General features: G+C 44.9%; 1 protein-coding gene across 2 annotated transcripts in view; it reads right to left on the bottom strand.

The window, feature by feature from the left end:
- The window catches only part of LOC308329390 (uncharacterized protein), a 33,096-nt gene that overhangs the window by 7,587 nt on the left and 5,507 nt on the right, over positions 1 to 20,002 (bottom strand). The window contains exons 3-38 of one of the 2 annotated variants that reach the window (XM_080783655.1): positions 19,871 to 19,958; positions 19,073 to 19,188; positions 18,752 to 18,885; positions 17,019 to 17,211; positions 16,612 to 16,686; positions 16,431 to 16,522; positions 15,916 to 15,987; positions 15,642 to 15,799; positions 15,121 to 15,266; positions 14,492 to 14,503; positions 14,153 to 14,352; positions 13,252 to 13,297; positions 12,987 to 13,049; positions 12,711 to 12,777; positions 12,406 to 12,461; positions 12,208 to 12,276; positions 11,981 to 12,059; positions 11,774 to 11,887; positions 11,128 to 11,207; positions 10,930 to 10,996; positions 8,445 to 8,566; positions 8,237 to 8,315; positions 7,515 to 7,643; positions 6,303 to 6,379; positions 5,876 to 5,939; positions 5,406 to 5,461; positions 4,871 to 4,939; positions 4,637 to 4,712; positions 3,364 to 3,477; positions 2,937 to 3,013; positions 2,504 to 2,567; positions 2,306 to 2,361; positions 1,548 to 1,616; positions 1,318 to 1,396; positions 907 to 1,020; positions 320 to 396 (exon numbers count right to left, since the gene is read on the bottom strand). In XM_080783655.1, the coding sequence (XP_080639781.1) occupies positions 320 to 396; positions 907 to 1,020; positions 1,318 to 1,396; positions 1,548 to 1,616; positions 2,306 to 2,361; positions 2,504 to 2,567; positions 2,937 to 3,013; positions 3,364 to 3,477; positions 4,637 to 4,712; positions 4,871 to 4,939; positions 5,406 to 5,461; positions 5,876 to 5,939; positions 6,303 to 6,379; positions 7,515 to 7,643; positions 8,237 to 8,315; positions 8,445 to 8,566; positions 10,930 to 10,996; positions 11,128 to 11,207; positions 11,774 to 11,887; positions 11,981 to 12,059; positions 12,208 to 12,276; positions 12,406 to 12,461; positions 12,711 to 12,777; positions 12,987 to 13,049; positions 13,252 to 13,297; positions 14,153 to 14,352; positions 14,492 to 14,503; positions 15,121 to 15,266; positions 15,642 to 15,799; positions 15,916 to 15,987; positions 16,431 to 16,522; positions 16,612 to 16,686; positions 17,019 to 17,211; positions 18,752 to 18,885; positions 19,073 to 19,188; positions 19,871 to 19,958 (3,249 nt within the window). The remainder of the gene's footprint in view (positions 1 to 319; positions 397 to 906; positions 1,021 to 1,317; positions 1,397 to 1,547; positions 1,617 to 2,305; positions 2,362 to 2,503; positions 2,568 to 2,936; positions 3,014 to 3,363; positions 3,478 to 4,636; positions 4,713 to 4,870; positions 4,940 to 5,405; positions 5,462 to 5,875; positions 5,940 to 6,302; positions 6,380 to 7,514; positions 7,644 to 8,236; positions 8,316 to 8,444; positions 8,567 to 10,929; positions 10,997 to 11,127; positions 11,208 to 11,773; positions 11,888 to 11,980; positions 12,060 to 12,207; positions 12,277 to 12,405; positions 12,462 to 12,710; positions 12,778 to 12,986; positions 13,050 to 13,251; positions 13,298 to 14,152; positions 14,353 to 14,491; positions 14,504 to 15,120; positions 15,267 to 15,641; positions 15,800 to 15,915; positions 15,988 to 16,430; positions 16,523 to 16,611; positions 16,687 to 17,018; positions 17,212 to 18,751; positions 18,886 to 19,072; positions 19,189 to 19,870; positions 19,959 to 20,002) is intronic. The other variant, XM_080783656.1, reaches the window with a different exon arrangement.

The raw sequence follows: 20,002 nt of genomic DNA, 5'->3' as shown, positions 1-20,002 counted from the left end.
AAACTAAGAACAGCACCGTTATTCACAGTTTGTACTGCGAGGATATACCCAGGAAAAGCACTAAAGCTGCGTTCAGAACTGACTATATTATATAAGGTATATTCGCCTCGGTTCGTCCTGTTAACTTTGTATGTAATCGCACCAAGTCTGAACGCACCTTAAGACATCAGGGTCCTCCATTTTCAATTCATGAAAAGAAAATGAGGGTATCTACTGTATGTCTTGATGAGTACCTTGGGTACTTTTAAGTATGTCGAAGCCACATGCTTTTGTACGTTTCCTCGAGAACATTTTGGAATAGCAGACTTTTTATACTCACCAGATCAGCGTACTTCTCGAAGATGTCGAACACCACTGCCCTCTCCGTGGGGAGAGTGACCGAAGCAAAGACACCGCCTGGTTGGAGTCAAATAGAAATATAAAAACCAACTACACAGTATATGCATTCATTCAAATGCATTCAACTTATTCAAATTAGCCTATACGGCGCTTATATAATTGAAAAGCTTTCTGTTTTGAAACCACCGCACTATTGAATAATATGCCAGTCGGTTGTCACTCACTAGACAAGTTGTATGAGAACGTGTTGTTAGTTTTAACCCATTCCGAGCGGTAACCCCTTTTGCTGTTAGCAATTAGGTAATGCTTTAGCTATTGAAAAATAGCAGATCTACAAGCTCATAGCGCGCCACCGAGTGGCGCGCTACAAGCTTGTGGGTCTGCTATTTTTGAAAAATCGAAGAACGACTGACATAGAGACATAGCTTTTTTCAGAAAACTGTCACGATGTAGAAGAAATTTATAGAATCTGATCTCAGGTAAAAATGGGTTAATAATTGTAGTCGTAGGCCTACTACTAGTAGTACTAGTAGTAGGCCTAGTAGTACTAGTATTAGTTGTACTCACTAGACATGCTGTCCAAACGGAGCATAAACATCAGGAAGTCCACCAGAGAGATGGTGGAGCGCTCCTGGAGCAACGAGTACTGCATCCTCAGAACGCTCTCGTTCAGCTCGATGCCTGGTGGGTGGAGGAGAGACGTTTGATTTAAAGACGGCATTTGAAACATTCAACTCTGTCTGTTTCAACATGTGGTGAACATGTGGTGCAAAGCTTTGCATATATATTCTTTCAGAGCGAACGTTTTTAACTCAAATCTTTGCTTCTGGGGGGGGGGGGGTCCCTGAAACAACACATTTTCAGATGGGGGTCAGTGGCGAATTTCATATATTTTTGGGGTTCCTTGACATGAAATATTGAGAACCACTGATATAGAAACGTGACGTTTTTCAGGAAAAAAAATACATTTATCCTCACCTGAGACCTTGAGCGCAACCTGCAAGTCCTCGAACCTCAGATTTTCTGATCTTGACAGAACCAGTTGATAGAAGATTGTCTGGAAATAATGAGAAATATGACAATGTACAAAGTCAGCAAATGGACCTATAGTAAGGACTGTTGAATATCAAAGTCTTGTTTCCTAATGAAATTCTATATTTTAGATGCGTATGATCTATTTGCATTGTCGATGATAATTAGAACATTACCATGAATTGGGATAACTTTCCCCAGAGAAGTTGGAATTGGGCGAAGGTCAGTTTCCACATGCGTGTGATCTGTTTTGGTGCGTCAAGGATGTCTCATGTAAAGCACAATGAAAAAAACGGCTAAACAGTGTGAAATTATGCACATGCAGAGTTCCTGACTGGTTTGTTTGAGTGATTGGGTTCTTTTGTGTATATAGTTTCACAAGTTAAGTTCTGATTTTGACGATGTTTTATTATTACTATAGTATAGAGCGTCGCAGTCCCGCCCCCTTTCATGACGACGAGCGGCCTGGAAAATAATTTCCCATCCATTTTTTCCATAGATGTTTCAAAAATATGTATTTAAATACTGTATCTGTATTCTGTAAGCCGCGGACCAAGCCAAAATACTGTGTTTATTGTCATGATTTGTCACAATCCGAGTGTGTCCGACCGAGGCTCACAGATCTTAAAATAAATACTTTTTTGAAATGTCTATGGGGAAAAATGCATGGGGAATTATTTTCCGGGCCTGCCGTCGCTGCGACACATTATTTTTGTTATGCTTGTTTAGGTTCTAGGCCACTGCTATTCTATTTTTAGAAAAGTCTCCCGTGGACAGATAGTTGTTGACAACTAGCACACTTTAAGGCAGGTCAAGCAAGGCATCTGGTTCATCCAATGTGATGTCCACGCCAAATCAATAAACCTAACATACAGTAGATTAGATAAAGCACAGCGGAACATGTGCTAAAACGTGTTAGAGCAGTGAAGGATACGTCCACCATGGCCAGCATGCTCTGGCAGACGTTCCAGTCAAACTTCACAGTGAGACCTGTGGAAGGAACAGAAACTGGTTCAGGGCTAATGTCTCGTGTATTACACAGTCTCTGAATGCTACTGTAATGTAGTGGTTCTCAATCAGTGGTCCTTGAGGAGGTTCCAGGAGAGTGTGAAATGAAACCAAATGGACTCACCGTTGACCACGTGTTCGTTCAGGAGCATCATCAGCTTGTTGGCGTCCAGAGTCAGTTCACCGTTCTGAGGACAGTGCAGGGGGAAAAAGTTTATTTTCTATTTATGTATTTAATATTTTACATGCCAAATGCTCTTGCACTGGTATTGTTTCTATATTGTTACTTTCACTTAACCCATTTTTGACCTGAGATCAGATTCTAAAAATGTCTTCTACATCCTGACAGTTTTCTGAAAAAGCTATGTTTCTATGTCAGTCGTTCTTCGATTTTTCAAAAATAGCAGACCTACAAGCTCGTAGCGTGCCACTCGGTGGCGCGCTACGAGCTTGTAGATCTGCTATTTTTCAATAGCTAAAGCATAACATAATTGCTAACACCAAAAGGGGTTCCCACCCCAAAATGGGTTTTTAAGCAAAACATGCAAAGTACTCACCAGCTCAGCGTACTTCTTGAACAGGTCGAACACCCATTCCCTCTCAGTGGGGAGAGAGACCAGAGTGAAGTCACCGCCTGGTTGGAGTCGGAGTACAACAGAGGGAGAGAGAGATTACTAATTCTGAATCATATCTCAATTCTGAGATACTGGAGTATTTTTTCCCTGACACTTTGTGCTCTTACTCCACGACATCTCAGAGGCAAATGTTGCACTTTTTTACTCCAACACAGTCATTCGAAAACAAGTTACTTTGTTCAAGTTACTTTGCAGCTACAGATTATTATTACAAAACATGCATATTTTGGCTATCCCAAAAAAATAGCCAAACTGCAAGCTCGCGTGCTCGCGCTCGCGTCATCTATCTGTGCTATGTTCGAGAGGATTCGACAGCAATTGAGTAATAATGCCAGCAGGTGTCACTCACGAGACATGCTGTCCATGCGGAGCATGAACATGAAGAAGTCCACCAGGGAGACGTGGGAGCGCGAGCGCAGCAGGATGTACTGCATCTTCAGAACGTTCTCGTTGTACGGGATGCCTGGAGGGAGGAGGGGGAAGACGAGCAGTTAAAACACATTCAAATCTGTTTAAATACATTTTAACTCTCATGTCAGGTCGGTGGGAGCAAGCAGTAACATCTTAAATACATTTTAACTCTCATGTCAGGTCGGTGGGAGCAAGCAGTAACTTCTTAAATACATTTTAACTCTCATGTCAGGTCGGTGGGAGCAAGCAGTACCTTCTTAAATACATTTTAACTCTCATGTCAGGTCGGTGGGAGCAAGCAGTAACTTCTTAAATACATTTTAACTCTCATGTCAGGCCGGTGGGAGCAAGCAGTAACTTCTTAAATACATTTTAACTCGCATGTCAGGCCGGTGGGAGCAAGCAGTAACTTCTTAAATACATTTTAACTCGCATGTCAGGTCGGTGGGAGCAAGCAGTGACTTCTTAAATACATTTTAACTCTCATGTCAGGCCGGTGGGAGCAAGCAGTAACTTCTTAAATACATTTTAACTCTCATGTCAGGCCGGTGGGAGCAAGCAGTGACTTCTTAAATACATTCTAACTCTCATGTCAGGCCGATGGGAGCAAGCAGTGCCTTCTTAAATACATTTTAACTCTAATGTCAGGCCGGTGGGAGCAAGCAGTAACTTCTTAAATACATTTTAACTCTCATGTCAGGTCGGTGGGAGCAAGCAGTACCTTCTTAAATACATTTTAACTCTCATGTCAGGTCGGTGGGAGCAAGCAGTAGCCTACCTTCTTAAATACATTTTAACTCTAATGTCAGGTCGGTGGGAGCAAGCAGTACCTTCTTAAATACATTTTAACTCTAATGTCAGGTCGGTGGGAGCAAGCAGTAACTTCTTAAATACATTTTAACTCTAATGTCAGGTCGGTGGGAGCAAGCAGTACCTTCTTAAATACATTTTAACTCTCATGTCAGGCCGGTGGGAGCAAGCAGTAATTTCTTAAATACATTTAACTCTCTGCATGGTGAGTGTAGCAGTAACTTCGTTCTAACATACATATTAACTACAGTATCTGGTGGGTGGGAATAACAGTAACTGTTTTAATACATTTAAATTAAACTGCTATGTCTGCCTAGTGGGAGAAAGCAGAAACGTACCTGGAAGAGTCATGGGGGTTCTTGAAAATAACATGAATAAAAAACGTCACAAATGTTCCTCACCTGCAATCTTGAGCACTTTCTGCAGATCTTCGAAGGTCACAGTTCCGGATTTTGCCACATGCAGTTGATAGATTTTCTGGAAGCAATCGGAAATAAAGATTGACAAAGTTTTATAAACCTAGCGAATGCACGGCAGCAGGACTGTGGGTATCAAACTTCTGTTAGATAGTTAAATGTGTAGTGTAGTGTAGTGTATGATCTGATTTGTTTTGTTACTAATATTAAAACCATTACCATGAATTCAGCAAACTTGGTCCAGAGAACTGTGAATTGGGTGAAGGTGACTTTTCCCACTCGTTTGGTCTGTGTTTTCCAGCATGTCAAGGATGTCTCATGTAAACTCAAAATACAGTGTGAAACTTTTCCCACGTCGATGTTACAGTAAAATAGTATGCTACACTACAGCACAAATGTGCTAAAACAGTGGTTTTCAACCCTGTCCATATCAAGGTCCATCATTATTTAATGGGCATTTGATGAGATGTAACCTCACAGACCCCAAACTTTTAATATTGTGTTGTCGTTGGATAAGACTTTGTCCACAATTCCATGCTGTATTGATGTTGGTAGCATTAGATATAACATAGAGATAACAGGCAAAGCGTTGATCAAAATAACGATTATTCTACATAGATCCTCAGAGCGTAACCACATGGTTTCATGTTACCAGTTCTCAACCAGTGGTCCTTGAGGGGGAGTCCTCAAGGACCACTGGTTGAGAACCACTGACCTAAAACACAGTCTGTAGTACATGCGTACTGAAGGATACATCCACCACAGACATCATGCTCTTGACGACGCTCCAGTCAAACTTCTCGGTGACATCTGTGAAAAGTAGCAACAAGCAGGACTAAAGTGTCAGCGCTGAACAGATCGTCACACAGACCCCCTTCCCACCGGTTGGGAACCTGTTACAGTTCCAATTGTGGAGCTCTGGCTCATGGACTAAGAACCAAAAACAACTGAACCGGTTCCCGACCGGAAAAGGGGCCACAGTGTTGCTTTCGTCGACTAAAACTACGATGGAAGATGTCCGTCGGCTATACCCTTTTATTCACCGACCAAGAACTAAATGTAAACAAAGCAACGACGACTAAAACTGAGACTATAGACTATATATTGACAATTCCGTCAACAAATACAAACTAGACTAAAATGTCAGGGGGGGGGGGGGGGGGGACTATAGTGCAGAAAATTAATTAACAGAATCAAAATAATGAACATCGTTACTGGACTCACCGGCGACCACGTGTTCGTTCAGGAGCAGCATCATCTGCTTGGCGTCCATGACCTCATCATCACCCTGACACACACATTTCAATTAATATATATATTAAAACAAATCACACCAGAGTGAAGTGAGGGGTGCTCTTATCATCGTACATCATCCATTCATTCTCAATGGGAATGTAATCTTTTTGTCATGACAATAGCCGATTTGCTCGTCCACATATGACACAAATTCTCCATTCGTTGTCAGTGGCATGTCATGTTTGTGTTAGGACAAGAATCTACACTATAGCTGAATATAGGAGGGGCTAGCGCCCCTCAAAAGAATATGTACCCGAGTACTTTAATCCTAGTACACATCTTTTCATATTTGAGCATAAGTATATCCATACTTTGACATGAAGCGACACACAGAATACACACAATATTCACTCACCTCAACGACGTACTTGTTGAACATGTTGAACACCACCTCCCTCTCGGTGGAGAGAGTGACCGACGCGAAGCCACCACCTGATTGGAGCAGGCATGGAGTTAATTTTTTATTGATAACGAGCGACCTTGTGGATCGAACCGGGTTCTTATCGAGCCCACTATCGATACATACATCATGCATCTAGTCGTACACTTGTAGTTAATTTGTAGATTTTGATTATTGTTTCAAAACATACATTAACCACTTGAACATACATTTTGGCCACTTGAAAATAGCAGATCTTATGAGCTCTCAGTGCATTGTGATGTGATACATCGAGAGCTTGTAGATCTGCCATTTTAAAAACATTTTTTTATACATTTGAAAACTTAGAAGAAAACTTGAAATACAAAAAAAATAGTAGTAGTAGTAGTAATATTGCATTGCATCGCAGCCTTCCAATCAGCCTTGTCAATTATTCGGCCTCATCCTGTACGTCCACCCCTTACCACTAGTTGGCAGCAGCTAATAATCACTGCAGGGTTGTTTGTTTTTAATTGTTCCCACTTCCCAGTGTGTGCACTCAGTGCACTAGCAGCACTGAGAGTCACAGTTGCGATTGCGTCATTGTATAGTCTATGCTGCCTCCCAGTTAAATACCTTACGGTGATTTCAAGACAAAGTAATAGTTGTTTAATAAAGCTGCTTTAGTGTATGTTTCTACTTGGCTGTGCTGCATGTCATCTGCTGAACTCTGGCAGAGAACAAACCAGCTTCCGGCAGAAGAAGAAAATAAGGAAACGCAGATGGCGATGGATAGGGGCCACACCCTACGAAAGCCTGCACGTGCCATCATAAGACAAAGCCCTAACATGGAACCCACAGGGCAAGCGGAAAAGGGGTCGCCCTATAGAAACACCTGGCGGAAAGAAAGACCTGGAGGCAGACATCAAGACCATGAAGACGACCTGGAACCAGCTGGAGAGAACAGCTCAAGACAGAGATGCCTGCAGGAGATCGCTTGTTGACGGCCTACTGTATGCCCCAGAAGGGGCAGTAGGCGTAAGTAAGTAAGTGCTGCATGCTGTTCATGCTTTGAAGTCCGATAATACACACTGACACAAAACAAAGAAAATAAAATAAATATATATATATATTTTTTTATAATTATGAATTACTATTACAATTATGACGTGATGCACGGGGCCTCCCGATCCTTAAGGGACAACTTACACTTAGTGCACTTACTGGCCATGCTGTCGATGCGCAGCATGAAGACCAGGAAGTCCACCAGGGAGACGAAGGAGCGCTTCTGCAGGATGGAGAACTGCATCTTCAGGAGGCTCTCGTCCAGCTCGATGTCTAGAGGAGGAGACAGAGACATTCATTCAGTACAACATTCTGTCTCATCCAGCTCTATGTCTAGAGGAGGAAACAGAGACATTCATTCAGTACAACATTCTGTCTCATCCAGCTCTATGTCTGGAGGAGGAAACAGAGACATTCATTCAGTACAACATTCTGTCTCATCCAGCTCTATGTCTGGATGAGGAAACAGAGACATTCATTCAGTACAACATTCTGTCTCATCCAGCTCTATGTCTGGAGGAGGAAACAGAGACATTCATTCAGTACAACATTCAGCTCTATGTCTGGAGGAGGAAACAGAGACATTCAGTACAACATTCATTCAGTAATCAAGCGGTACCTTCTTAAAATACATTCAAACCCTGTGTCTGCTGTCTGGTGGGTGAGAGAAAACGGTACCTTCTAAACCCTAAAGGGACCCTTTCCAGGTCTGTAACTCGGAGAGTGCACATCATTCTGAGAGTGTACAAATGGAACCAAATGATCCATACAGGTCTATTTGGTTCCATTTGTACACACTCAGAATTATGGGGGGGGGGGGGGTGTTCCTTGAAATTACAAAAGTGTAATCACACATGGTTCCTCACCTGCGATCTTGAGTGCTTTCAGCAACTCTTCGAAGGTCAGAATGCCTGATTTCGAGACGTTCAGTTGATAGAAGATTGTCTGGAAGTAATCAATAAGATTTACAAAGTTTTACAAACTTGGCAAAGACTCTATATCGAATGATTTTCATTGTGAAATTATTCATTTTGGATGTATCTATAATCTAATATTAAAAAAAAAGAAAAGTACCCTGAATGTTGTAAACTTGGTCCAGAGAGTCATGAACTGCTTGAAGGTCAGTTTCCCCCCACGGGCGTCCACCATGGTCAGCATGCTCTTCACGACGCTCCAGTCAAACTTCTCAGTCATACCTAGACGTGAAAGAACCACAATCATCGTTTTTGTCACACAAGTACATAAACAACGTGGGTGAAATTAGTTTTTGTGCATAGTTCCCATCGAGAAAACAAAGAAAGGGAAGGAGGGATTTACACATAACTATGCTTTGATATCGTCGCAAAGCGGTGCATATGGGCTATAGTTCCAAACATTGGAACTATCCCATTGAGACAAAGCAGGTGCCTTATGGGCTATAGTTCCAAACGTTGGAACTATCCCATTGAGACAAAGCGGGGTGCTATGGGCTATAGTTCCAAACATTGGAACTATCCCATTGAGACAAAGCGGGGTGCCTATGGGCTATAGTTCCAAACATTGGAACTATCCCATTGAGACAAAGCGGGGTGCCTATGGGCTATAGTTCCAAACGTTGGAACTATCCCATTGAGACAAAGCGGGGTGCCTATGGGCTATAGTTCCAAACATTGGAACTATCCCATTGAGACAAAGCGGGGTGCCTATGGGCTATAGTTCCAAACATTGGAACTATCCCATTGAGACAAAGCGGGGTGCTATGGGCTATAGTTCCAAACATTGGAACTATCCCATTGAGACAAAGCAGGGTACCTATGGGCTATAGTTCCACACATTGGAACTATCCCATTGAGACAAAGCAGGGTACCTATGGGCTATAGTTCCACACATTGGAACTATCCCATTGAGACAAAGCGGGGTGCTATGGGCTATAGTTCCACACATTGGAACTATCCCATTGAGACAAAGCGGGGTGCTATGGGCTATAGTTCCAAACATTGGAACTATCCCATTGAGACAAAGCGGGGTGCTATGGGCTATAGTTCCACACATTGGAACTATCCCATTGAGACAAAGCGGGGTGCTATGGGCTATAGTTCCAAACATTGGAACTATCCCATTGAGACAAAGCGGGGTGCTATGGGCTATAGTTCCAAACATTGGAACTATCCCATTGAGACAAAGCGGGGTGCTATGGGCTATAGTTCCAAACATTGGAACTATCCCATTGAGACAAAGCGGGGTGCTATGGGCTATAGTTCCAAACGTTGGAACTATCCCATTGAGACAAAGCGGGGTGCTATGGGCTATAGTTCCAAACATTGGAACTATCCCATTGAGACAAAGCGGGGTGCTATGGGCTATAGTTCCAAACGTTGGAACTATCCCATTGAGACAAAGCGGGGTGCTATGGGCTATAGTTCCAAACGTTGGAACTATCCCATTGAGACAAAGCGGGGTGCTATGGGCTATAGTTCCAAACATTGGAACTATCCCATTGAGACAAAGCGGGGTGCTATGGGCTATAGTTCCAAACGTTGGAACTATCCCATTGAGACAAAGCGGGGTGCTATGGGCTATAGTTCCAAACATTGGAACTATCCCATTGAGACAAAGCGGTGCATATGGGCTATAGTTCCAAACATTGGAACTATCCCATTGAGACAAAGCGGGTGCCTTATGGGCTATAGTTCCACACATTGGAACTATCCCATTGAGACAAAGCGGGTGCCTTATGGGCTATAGTTCCAAACATTGGAACTATCCCATTGAGATCAGGGGGGCAGTCAGACGGATATTTTGTGAAGCCACTAAGGAAATGAAAGTTCATATAATGGCCTGTTGTGGCGCTCTCATTGGGCTCAAAAAACCCCATAGCCCCATAGAAGTCCATGTATTTGGGCCCAACTTCACCTAGACTGTATTACCTTAATAAACATGGTCATGAATACTTTTTGCTTCCAGTCACTAGTTTAAAGTCTCATTTCTAATGTCATAATATTCTTTTTGGAAAATTATGGTCCCATTTATTAGAAAAATGACCATAAAGTCGCGCATGTTCTGAGGGGCGTGGCTACCGTTACAGTCTATGAACGGGATCCCCCACCCACTCGAGTCAAAATAAAAACCAACGAAGAAGAAGGGGGAAGTCCCGCCTCGTTGTCTGGGCCAGCCAATGGGCCAGCTGGCCTGAACTGGGCCAAAACGGATCTAGAAAGATGGCGACTTCCATTGCAAGGACTGACAGGCTTCATTTTACGTTCACGTTAGACCCGCGGGACGCTTTGTCCATATTTTTTACAGTCTATGATTGAGATAGAATGAGCACTTCCGCACTCCATTGTTACAATGGGAGTCGACGCTAGTGTCGCCAACTCTCTTACTAGATTACTCTGGACTCTAGATTTACATGCAGGGAACCGGAACCGGGTGCAACATTGAGGAACCGGGAACCATCACAGTCGGAACCGAACTGGTTTGACGCCCAAATATTTGGTGTACCCCCTGTAGTAACCCCGAGGGACCCCCTTGTCGAAGGCCCTCATGCCTTTATGGCCATTATGAAGACTAATGGACTCACCGGCGACCAGTTGTTCGTTGAACAGCATCATGATCTGGGTTTCATTCAGTTCCACCACCTCGCTGTCCTGGAAGCACAGAGACACACAACGGAACAAAAACGATGACGGTCAGCCATGGACCGTTGAGTAGTTAAACTACAAAGAACATTTCACTTTCAGCCGTTGGGGAAAGAACGGGGTGTTAGCGGAGGACTCACCACCATGGTGGTGTAGTTCTTGACGATGTCCAACACCGCTTCCTTCTCAGTGGGGAGAGTAACCGAAGCAAAGACACCGCCTGGTTGGAGTAAAAGTGAAGACAAAAAAAATAAATGCAGTATTATGCAATTTGTTTATCGCATAACACAACACCTGTTGAGGCATTTACACACCAGTTGAATTAACTGCTCGTGTCAGGATTGTGCAGTAATGCAAAAAGTAACTATGAGTACACACAAATCCTCTACTTATAAGTGCAATCCTGAGATCATGAGTTTTCTTTACGAGTCGAGTATAACGCCCTTCTTTTCTCTTCACTGCATCTCAGAGGCAAAGGCAATTGTTGCACTTTTGGAGGGGTGCTAACCCCTCTAAAATGCATGGCTTTTTGAAGAAGAGGACATCATGTGGCAGCCAAGTCTATGGACCTTAATGTTTGTTTATAGCCCTTATGACATAAATCATTTGCCTGTCAAGTCTATGGAATTTAATTAGTTTGTCTAGGTCACTAAATTATGACGGGAGACATATATATAGATATAGATATAAATAGTGTGTATTTCACACGAGTGTGATTCGTTTGTTTATTTTACTCCACCACAATCATTAGTTTTGTGTGACCATCTGGATGGTTGTTGTACTCACTGGACACGCTGTCCATACGAAGCATGAACATGAGGAAGTCCACCAGAGAGACGGTGTTGAGGTCCTGGAGCGACGTCCACTGCATCTTCAGGACGTTCTCGTTCATCTCAATGCCTGGTGGAGGAAAGACGGCATTAAAACCATGTAACTTCTATGTACTGTATGGAGCAAGCGGTTGAAATCTAAAAGGTCACGCGTGTTTCTCACCTGCCATCTTGACCGCCTTCTTCAACTCTTCGAAGGTCAGAGTTCCTGATTTCGAGACATTCAATTGATAGAAGATTTTCTGGAATAAAAAAATAAGAGAAGATTCACAAAGTTTTCGAAACTTAACGAATGCACCAAAGGACTGTGGATATCAAACTCCTGTTTTAATAGTGAAACTATTCAGTTTGGAATTGTTTGCGGTATTTGTTTTACATATAAAATGTTACCATGAACGCTGCAAACTTGCTCCAGACGACTGTGAATTGCGTGAAGGTCAGTTTCCCAACTCGTTCAGTCTGTTGTTTCAGTATGTCAAGGATGTCTCATGTAAACCATATGAAAAACTCCCAACAGTGTGAAAATATGTCATGTTACAGTCAAAGAGTACACAAAAACACATTTATATAGCAGTGATGGAAGGATACGTCAACCATGGCGAGCAGGCTCTTGCAGGTGCTCCAGTCAAATTTCACGTTGAGATCTGTGAAAAGTAGCGACAACAAAGCAGCGTATAGGTTAGGTTACTGATGCGTCAGTATATTCTGGTCATATAGTCTAACGTGACGTAGCCAGACAACTGTTCCACGATCTCCAAATGCGATATAGAGCGTTGCAGTCCCAACGACGCCAGGCCCAGGAAATGGAAAGAACACTAGTATACTGAACAGATGTAAAGAACACTAGTATACTGAACAGTAATGTAAAGAACGTCAGACTATACTGGACTCACCGGCGACCACTTGTTCGTTCAGCAGCATCATGACCTGCTTGGCGTCCACAACCTCCTCCACAGCACCCTGGAAACACACACACACACACACACACACACACACACACACACACACACACACACACACACACACACACACACACAACTTGTTCACTATCACTGATATGTTTTGACGACCATCTCTGAAGAAACAAAAAATTATTTTGAATGCTTAATACTTGGAAAGGTGAAGTGAGGTAAAGAAGGTTATAGAAGTAAATAGAACACATGACTCACCTCAATGGTGTACTTGTTGAAGATCTCCAACACCACCTCCTGCTCGACGGGCAGAGCTGCGACCTTGAAGTGAACAGACATGGATGCATCGCTCATTCATCTCACAGTGGAGTGCCGTACAGTCACAGTGCATTTTAGTTCATACCGTGGTGCTGTGTGTGTGTGCGTGTACATGTGTGTGCGTGTTTTAGTTCATACCTTGGTGCTGCGTGTGAGTGTGTGCGTGTGTGTGCGTGTACATGTGTGTGCGTGTTTTAGTTCATACCTTGATCTTGTGCACTACGATGACTTCTTCCTCCTCGACGTATTCCCTGCGCGACGAGAGGTAGAAACGCGTCAGAACTTTCTAAAAGCACGGCAAACTTTTACGCAAACGAGTGCTTTTCTTTGGCCCTTTTACTTTGAACTGCACTATGTGAGTACTATGCTACAATAATACCACCAATAACAGAGTGGTGGTAATGTTCCAAAACACCAAAGCTGTTGCCTGATAATCATTGCTTGTTATTACTGAAACAGTGGCATATACTGTACTGTAAACCCCCTGCAATGTTCCACCTTCAAAAGACTCGTTGCTTAGTTACGGCATCACATAATTCAGTTTGGCTTCGATGTAAACAGTATGAGATGTATTCTCCTTGGCTCATACCGTATAGGCTACTGTATGTCACATTCGATAAATTAAGATATCAAAGTCTTTGCGCAATGGAAGTGTCTGGTTGTGACAGCGAAGACAAACTATCCATTTGTCGTAGGTCTCCACTTTTTACTTTGTTAGTTAACTACAGTTAACTATGAAAACCTGCCAGCCCAGTGTTCCAAATGGGTTAAGAGTGTCCACACTGAGGTCGCGGTTCGATTCCCTGGTCGCGTGATCATACCAAAGACTATTAAAAACAATGGGACCCAAATGGGCCGTATGTGGCCGCCAGTTGCCCATGCACTGCGTGGAAAGAGGAGTTAAAGGGAAATTATGGGTACTGTATTTTGCCCGTAAACCTCAAGTTTAGCAGCACTAACAGTTAATATACGGTAATATACAGATGTGATGGTACAATTCGGGAGTTTACCGGAGTTTGTTGGAAAGTTTAACGGGAGCTTCCTGTAATATACACATCCGTATATTCCATGCTTTTTTGCGCAGTGACGTATGTCCTGTTACTCACACAGCGCTGACATCCTCGTTGGAGGTGACGGAGAACAGGAACTCTCCGCTCTCGTTGGCCTCCATGAAGGACGGAACCACCACGTACTCTCCGGCCTTCAGGGCCAGCTCCACCGTCAGGTCTCTGTCGAAGCCGTAGAACTTCTGCAGAGGCACGTTGTTCACGCTGAAGAAGGAAGCGTCCAGGCGTCCCGCTGGCGCCTGGGGGGGGGGGGACGAACGGCGTAAGGAAGGAAGAGACGCACGTTATGGAATTCAAGGTTTTAGTTTTTTTAAGTTTTTAGTTTTTCGGTTTGTGAAATTGAGTTTATTTGTGCCTATAATGGAAAATGTTACTCACCCCGACTGGCACCTGTTGGAAAAGGACACAAGAAAACAATGTCAAAGTTGTTGTTTTTTTCAGGCGTTGTAATTTCTGACATATTGATTAATGTCGAGGATTCGGTCATGATCAGTACTAGCTGCCTCAACATGTACTTCTTTTTGTCCTTTACACTCAAAACTTCAAAAGTTTTAGGGCTGTATTTTGCGTGTCTTAAGTACCAGGTCTTATTCCCTATAACTTGAGTAAACTAAAGACCTGGAGGCGTGATCAATGCTCTTTGGCCACTCAGAATAGCCAAATGGCATTGATCACGCCTCCAGGTCTTTGGTTTACTCAAGTTAGGGAATAAGACCTGGTACTTAAGACACGCAAAATACAGCCCAGTATCCCTATTTGAGTGGATGTTGTATAGTCTTGATATAGTGACACCCCCACCATGTACAGCGTTTGTCTACAACTTTATGCAGGGGCGAAAATGTATTCGGCAAGGTTGCTTTTGGCGCCCCGAGGATATGTAGCAATGCAACATGAACAACGCTTTATAAACTACAAATAGCCTAACTGTTGGGGATTGTAAACGTTGACCTCTACACTAAAAAGGTCACAAAAGTCTCTCTACGACGTGATGAGATGAGCGGACCCACCTCGAAGATGGTGTACCCCACGGCTCTGATCCGGGTCTCCTTGAGGTTGGAGGGCTTCTGCATCAGAGTCATCAGCATCTTCCTGAGCACCGTCAGGTCCACACCTCCCACGGTGACGCGGTACTGAGGGTTCATCCAGAACGTAGCTGCAGAGGTGGAGAGGGGAAAAACACACGGGTGTTTAGAAGGCAGTGGAACTGTTAAAACATTTAACCCATTCTGAACGGGAACCCCTTTTGGTGTCAGCATCATGTTATGCTTTAGCTATTGAAAAACAGCAGATCTACAAGCTCATAGCGCGCCACCGAGTGGCGCGCTACGAGCTTGTAGGTCTGCTATTTTTGATCGAATAACGACTGACATTTTTTAGAATCTGATCTCAGGTCAGAATGGGTTAATCAGACCAGTGTGTGTCCAGTGGAAACCTCGTATGAATCTGATCTCAGGTCAGAATGGGTTAAGACCCGAGGGATGATTCTTCAAAATGTCTTAGAGATCCTGACAGTTTTCTCTGAACGTACGTTTGCCGATGCTTCCTCCCGCGGACACGCCCGCGAGCCATTTCCCGTCGAAGACCATGGTCTTCCACATGGAGGCGACGTCAGCGCTCAGGAAGGCCGGGGTCTCGCAGCACACCGTCAGCATCTGGAAATACTTCAGGAAGTCCTGGAAGTCCATCCTGGAGAGATGCAATAGAGAAAATAATGCCCTTTAGTTATTTGATTTGATTTCTCCAATATTTCACACGTACACCCCTGAACAACTATTTAACCTCTTTATAAAAATGGCGTTTACCAGAACTCGCCGTCGTCCATCTTGATCAGTTTGCCGCGATCCTCAACGCTGATGGTGTTCCACACGCTGGAGCTGTTTGACACAATGATTAATTATAATAATGAATTGCATTTCTATAGCGCTTTTCCAAGTGCTCAAAGTGCTTTACAATCGCTCATTCATTCATACATTGGGAGGTGAAGCGGAGAACAGTCGACGCCAGCAGCGTCCTCACTTCCCACATTCACACACCAAATGGTGGCAAGCTTAGACCAACCGACTCATTGGAGGCAATGCAGGGTTCAGTGTCTTGCCCAAGGACACTTCGACACGTGGACAGGAGGAGGAGCCGGGATTCGAACCGCCGACCCAGGGATCATTGGACGACCTGCTCTACCTCCTGAGCCACAGCCGCCCACCACAAGAACGACACCACCATCACAATGTCAGACGCTCTTAATCCAGAGACACTTACAGTAAAGCAAGAACAACACATGGTATATGGGTGTGTGTGTGTGTGTTTGCGTGTTACATACTTGTCACTCCACTTCCCGGTCCATTCCTTCGCTCCCCAAGGATTCATCACTCGCACGAGCTGGTGTTTCTGCATGGTCAGGCCGTCGGTAACCTACACACATACAGACACACGTAGTTTAGACCGACGTCGGCAGTGTTTTATTGGCTTTGTTATGATGGGCTAGCATGTCTATACTGTACCTCAGTGAATTTGGTGACGATGTAGGTGTGGCATGACAGCAGCCCGGTGTCCGACACTGTGTTGACCAACACATCCTGAAACAACAGAATACATAGAGGTTATTAGGAGGGGCGGCAGTGGCTGGATGGTAACCCCAAGGTTGTCGGTTCAGGTCAAACCCTGTGGGCTCCCCCAGAGTTAGTGTCGAAGTGTCCTTGAGCAAGACTCTAGTTTGAACCCCTGATTGCTCCTGATGTGCTGTTTGGTGCCGTGTATCGGTTTCCGCCGCCATCGGTGTGTGAACGTGTGTGAATGAATGGGTGAATGTAATGCACAATATGTAAATATGAATGCACCATTTACCATAGATAGATATATATATAGATATATAGATAGATATATAGATAGATAGATAGATAGTACATACCCCTCTCATGGCGGTGCTGCAGACCAGCATGGACCTGTAGGCCACGGCCCGGTTGAGCGTGGCCCACATCAGCTCCACCTCCTTCCTGTCCACCACCCCCTGCAGCCCGTAGGTCATCTGGAACCCTCCGAAGAAGTCCTTGAAGGCCTCGGCCGGGTACGCCTCGTTCATCAGCCTGTAGGAGCCGTACAGCCTGGTGGAGAGAGAAACCACACAGCAGAATAGAGCAGTTGTTTTCGTTTTTGGGTGTGTGTGTGTGTCTCCCATCTTAGTATGAATATTATTTTAGTAACGTGGTTAGGATGCCTCTCGGGCGCCTCCCTAGGGAGGTCCTCGACGCACGTCCCACTGGGAGAAGACCCCGGGGCAGACCAAGGATCACGTCCCACTGGGAGGAGACCCCCGGGGCAGACCAAGGATCACGTCCCACTGGGAGGAGACCCCCGGGGCAGACCAAGGATCACGTCCCACTGGGAGGAGACCCCCGGGGCAGACCAAGGATCACGTCCCACTGGGAGGAGACCCCGGGGCAGACCAAGGACCACGTCCCACTGGGAGGAGACCCCGGGGCAGACCAAGGCGCAGTTGGAGGAAACACATCGACTCACTGGCCTTGGAACGTCTCGGGATCCCCCCAGGAGGAAGTCACTAATGTTGCTCTGGAGAGGGAAGTCTGGAGCACTCTGGTGGAGCTGTTGCCCGACTACGGATAAGCGGTGGAAGATGGATGGACGGATGGTATGCTGCCGCGAACTTATATCGTGTGACGTGCTAACGTGTCTTCCCCGTCAAAGCCGTGAGTGTGACTGTGGCGACTGGTGAGGGATCTGCGTTTGCGAGTCTGCAGTCTGCGTGGCTGCCCAGATATATAGTATATGGCTGCTTCTAGCCAATGGGACGGCGTCCCATTGCCCAGAGTCCGCTTTTGCCATCCCATTGCCTGGAAGCAGCCAATCACGACCAGAGCCGTCGTAGAAGTAGAAGAGTTGCGATAGTGAGGGGGGCAGAAACTGAGCGCTCGAGCGCTGTTCATGCAGCCTGAAAAGGGACAAAGAGCCGACATTGGGACTGAAGCCGGAGTTGTCAGAACTCTGTCTTACTCTATGGCTCTGATCACGGCTAGGTGGCGAACTGTCGTCTACATTGTCGTCTACATTTTAGGGGTAGATGTTAGTCAGGTTTTCACCAAAAGCTGTGCCACAGGGCATCTACGTAGGCGGTGGGTGCACTTCTTGCCTTTCCTGGCTTTGCCATGGGTTGGAAGTAGGCTATACAGTAAAGGGAGTGGTTGTAAGTATAGCAAAGGGAATGAGTGGTTGTAGGCCTACAGTAGGCTACAGTAAAGGGAGTGAGTGGTTGTAGGCCTACAGTATAGGCTACAGTAAAGGGAGTGAGTGGTTGTAGGCCTACAGTATAGGCTACATTAAAGGGAGTGAGTGGTTGTAGGCCTACAGTAGGCTACAGTAAAGGGAGTGAGTGGTTGTAGGCCTACAGTAGGCTACAGTAAAGGGAGTGAGTGGTTGTAGGCCTACAGTAGGCTACAGTAAAGGGAGTGAGTGGTTGTAGGCCTACAGTAGGCTACAGTAAAGGGAGTGAGTGGTTGTAGGCCTACAGTAGGCTACAGTAAAGGGAGTGAGTGGTTGTAGGCCTACAGTATAGGCTACAGTAAAGGGAGTGAGTGGTTGTAGGCCTACAGTATAGGCTACATTAAAGGGATTGAGTGGTTGTCATACTTGGCGTAGGCCTTCTCCAGCAGAGGAACCCAGAACTGGATGTTGGACTTGGAGTCGAGGGACAGGAGCTTCCCTTGGAAGGTCGGCAGGTAGTCGTCAACCACGACATCCACCCACTTCCCAAACCTCCAGAACTGTGGAGGAGGAGGAGGAGGAGGAGGAGGAGGAGGAGGAGGAGGATGAGGATGAGGATGAGGAGGAGAATGATGAGGAGGAGGAGGAGGACAAATTTCACATTATTCACCGCTGTCTCACATTTCCATTTCCATCTTTCAAAGGAACGCTCGAGTATTTCCGTTTCTCAAAAGGTGGTTTATATACCCTGAAGTGGAAGATGCCAGCGTACTCCATGAAGCTCTGCCCCACGGGGACCACCTGCACCATCAAGTCCTTCTGGAACTTCAGCGATGCCACGGCAGCCAGGAACCAGCAGTTACCTGCAATGACCACACAATGAACCAATCACAGAATGACCACAGTGGAACCAATCACACAATGGACCAATCACAGAATGACCACAGTTGAACCAATCACACAATGAACCAATCACAGAATGACCACAGTGGAACCAATCACACAATGAACCAATCACAGAATGACCACAGTGGAACCAATCACACAATGGACCAATCACAGAATGACCACAGTGGAACCAATCACACAATGGACCAATCACAGAATGACCACAGTGGAACCAATCACACAATGAACCAATCACAGAATGACCACAGTGGAACCAGCAGTTACCTAAATGGTGCATTTATACAGCGCCTTTATCCAAGGCGCTTTACATAGATTGTGCATTACATTCAGACACACACACACACACACACACACACATACATACACCGATGCCGGAGGAAACCATGCAATGGCACCAACCTGCACATCGGGAGCAATTCTAGGCTAAAACTAAAATCTAAATTTGCTGCCAAAAACAACACTGATTCATGTCATTGTTTGCACAGTGTGCAAAGCACACTAATCACACAAGGTTTTTGCTGCTTGTACTTATAGACAAATTAACCCTTCCTCTGTGCCGTGAATGTTGAGTTTAAAAGCATGCAGTATAGTGTGGTTAACATCAAGCAATGTGAGGAATCACAAGGTTTTGCTTACCGATGTGTCCCTGAGAGTAGTCAAATCTTGAAGCACTTTCAACAAAGAAAGTAGGCTCCAGGCTGGCATTCTGAGCTTTCAGAATCTCCTGCAATGACACACATATAGAAACATGAGGTTTTTCAGAAAACC

This window comes from Protomyctophum bolini (genome assembly GCF_963924005.1).
Source record: "Protomyctophum bolini genome assembly, chromosome: 15".
Lineage (NCBI taxonomy): Eukaryota > Metazoa > Chordata > Actinopteri > Myctophiformes > Myctophidae > Protomyctophum > Protomyctophum bolini.
Note: the sequence above shows the minus strand (reverse complement) of the source record. Positions and strands in the feature narration are given on the sequence as shown.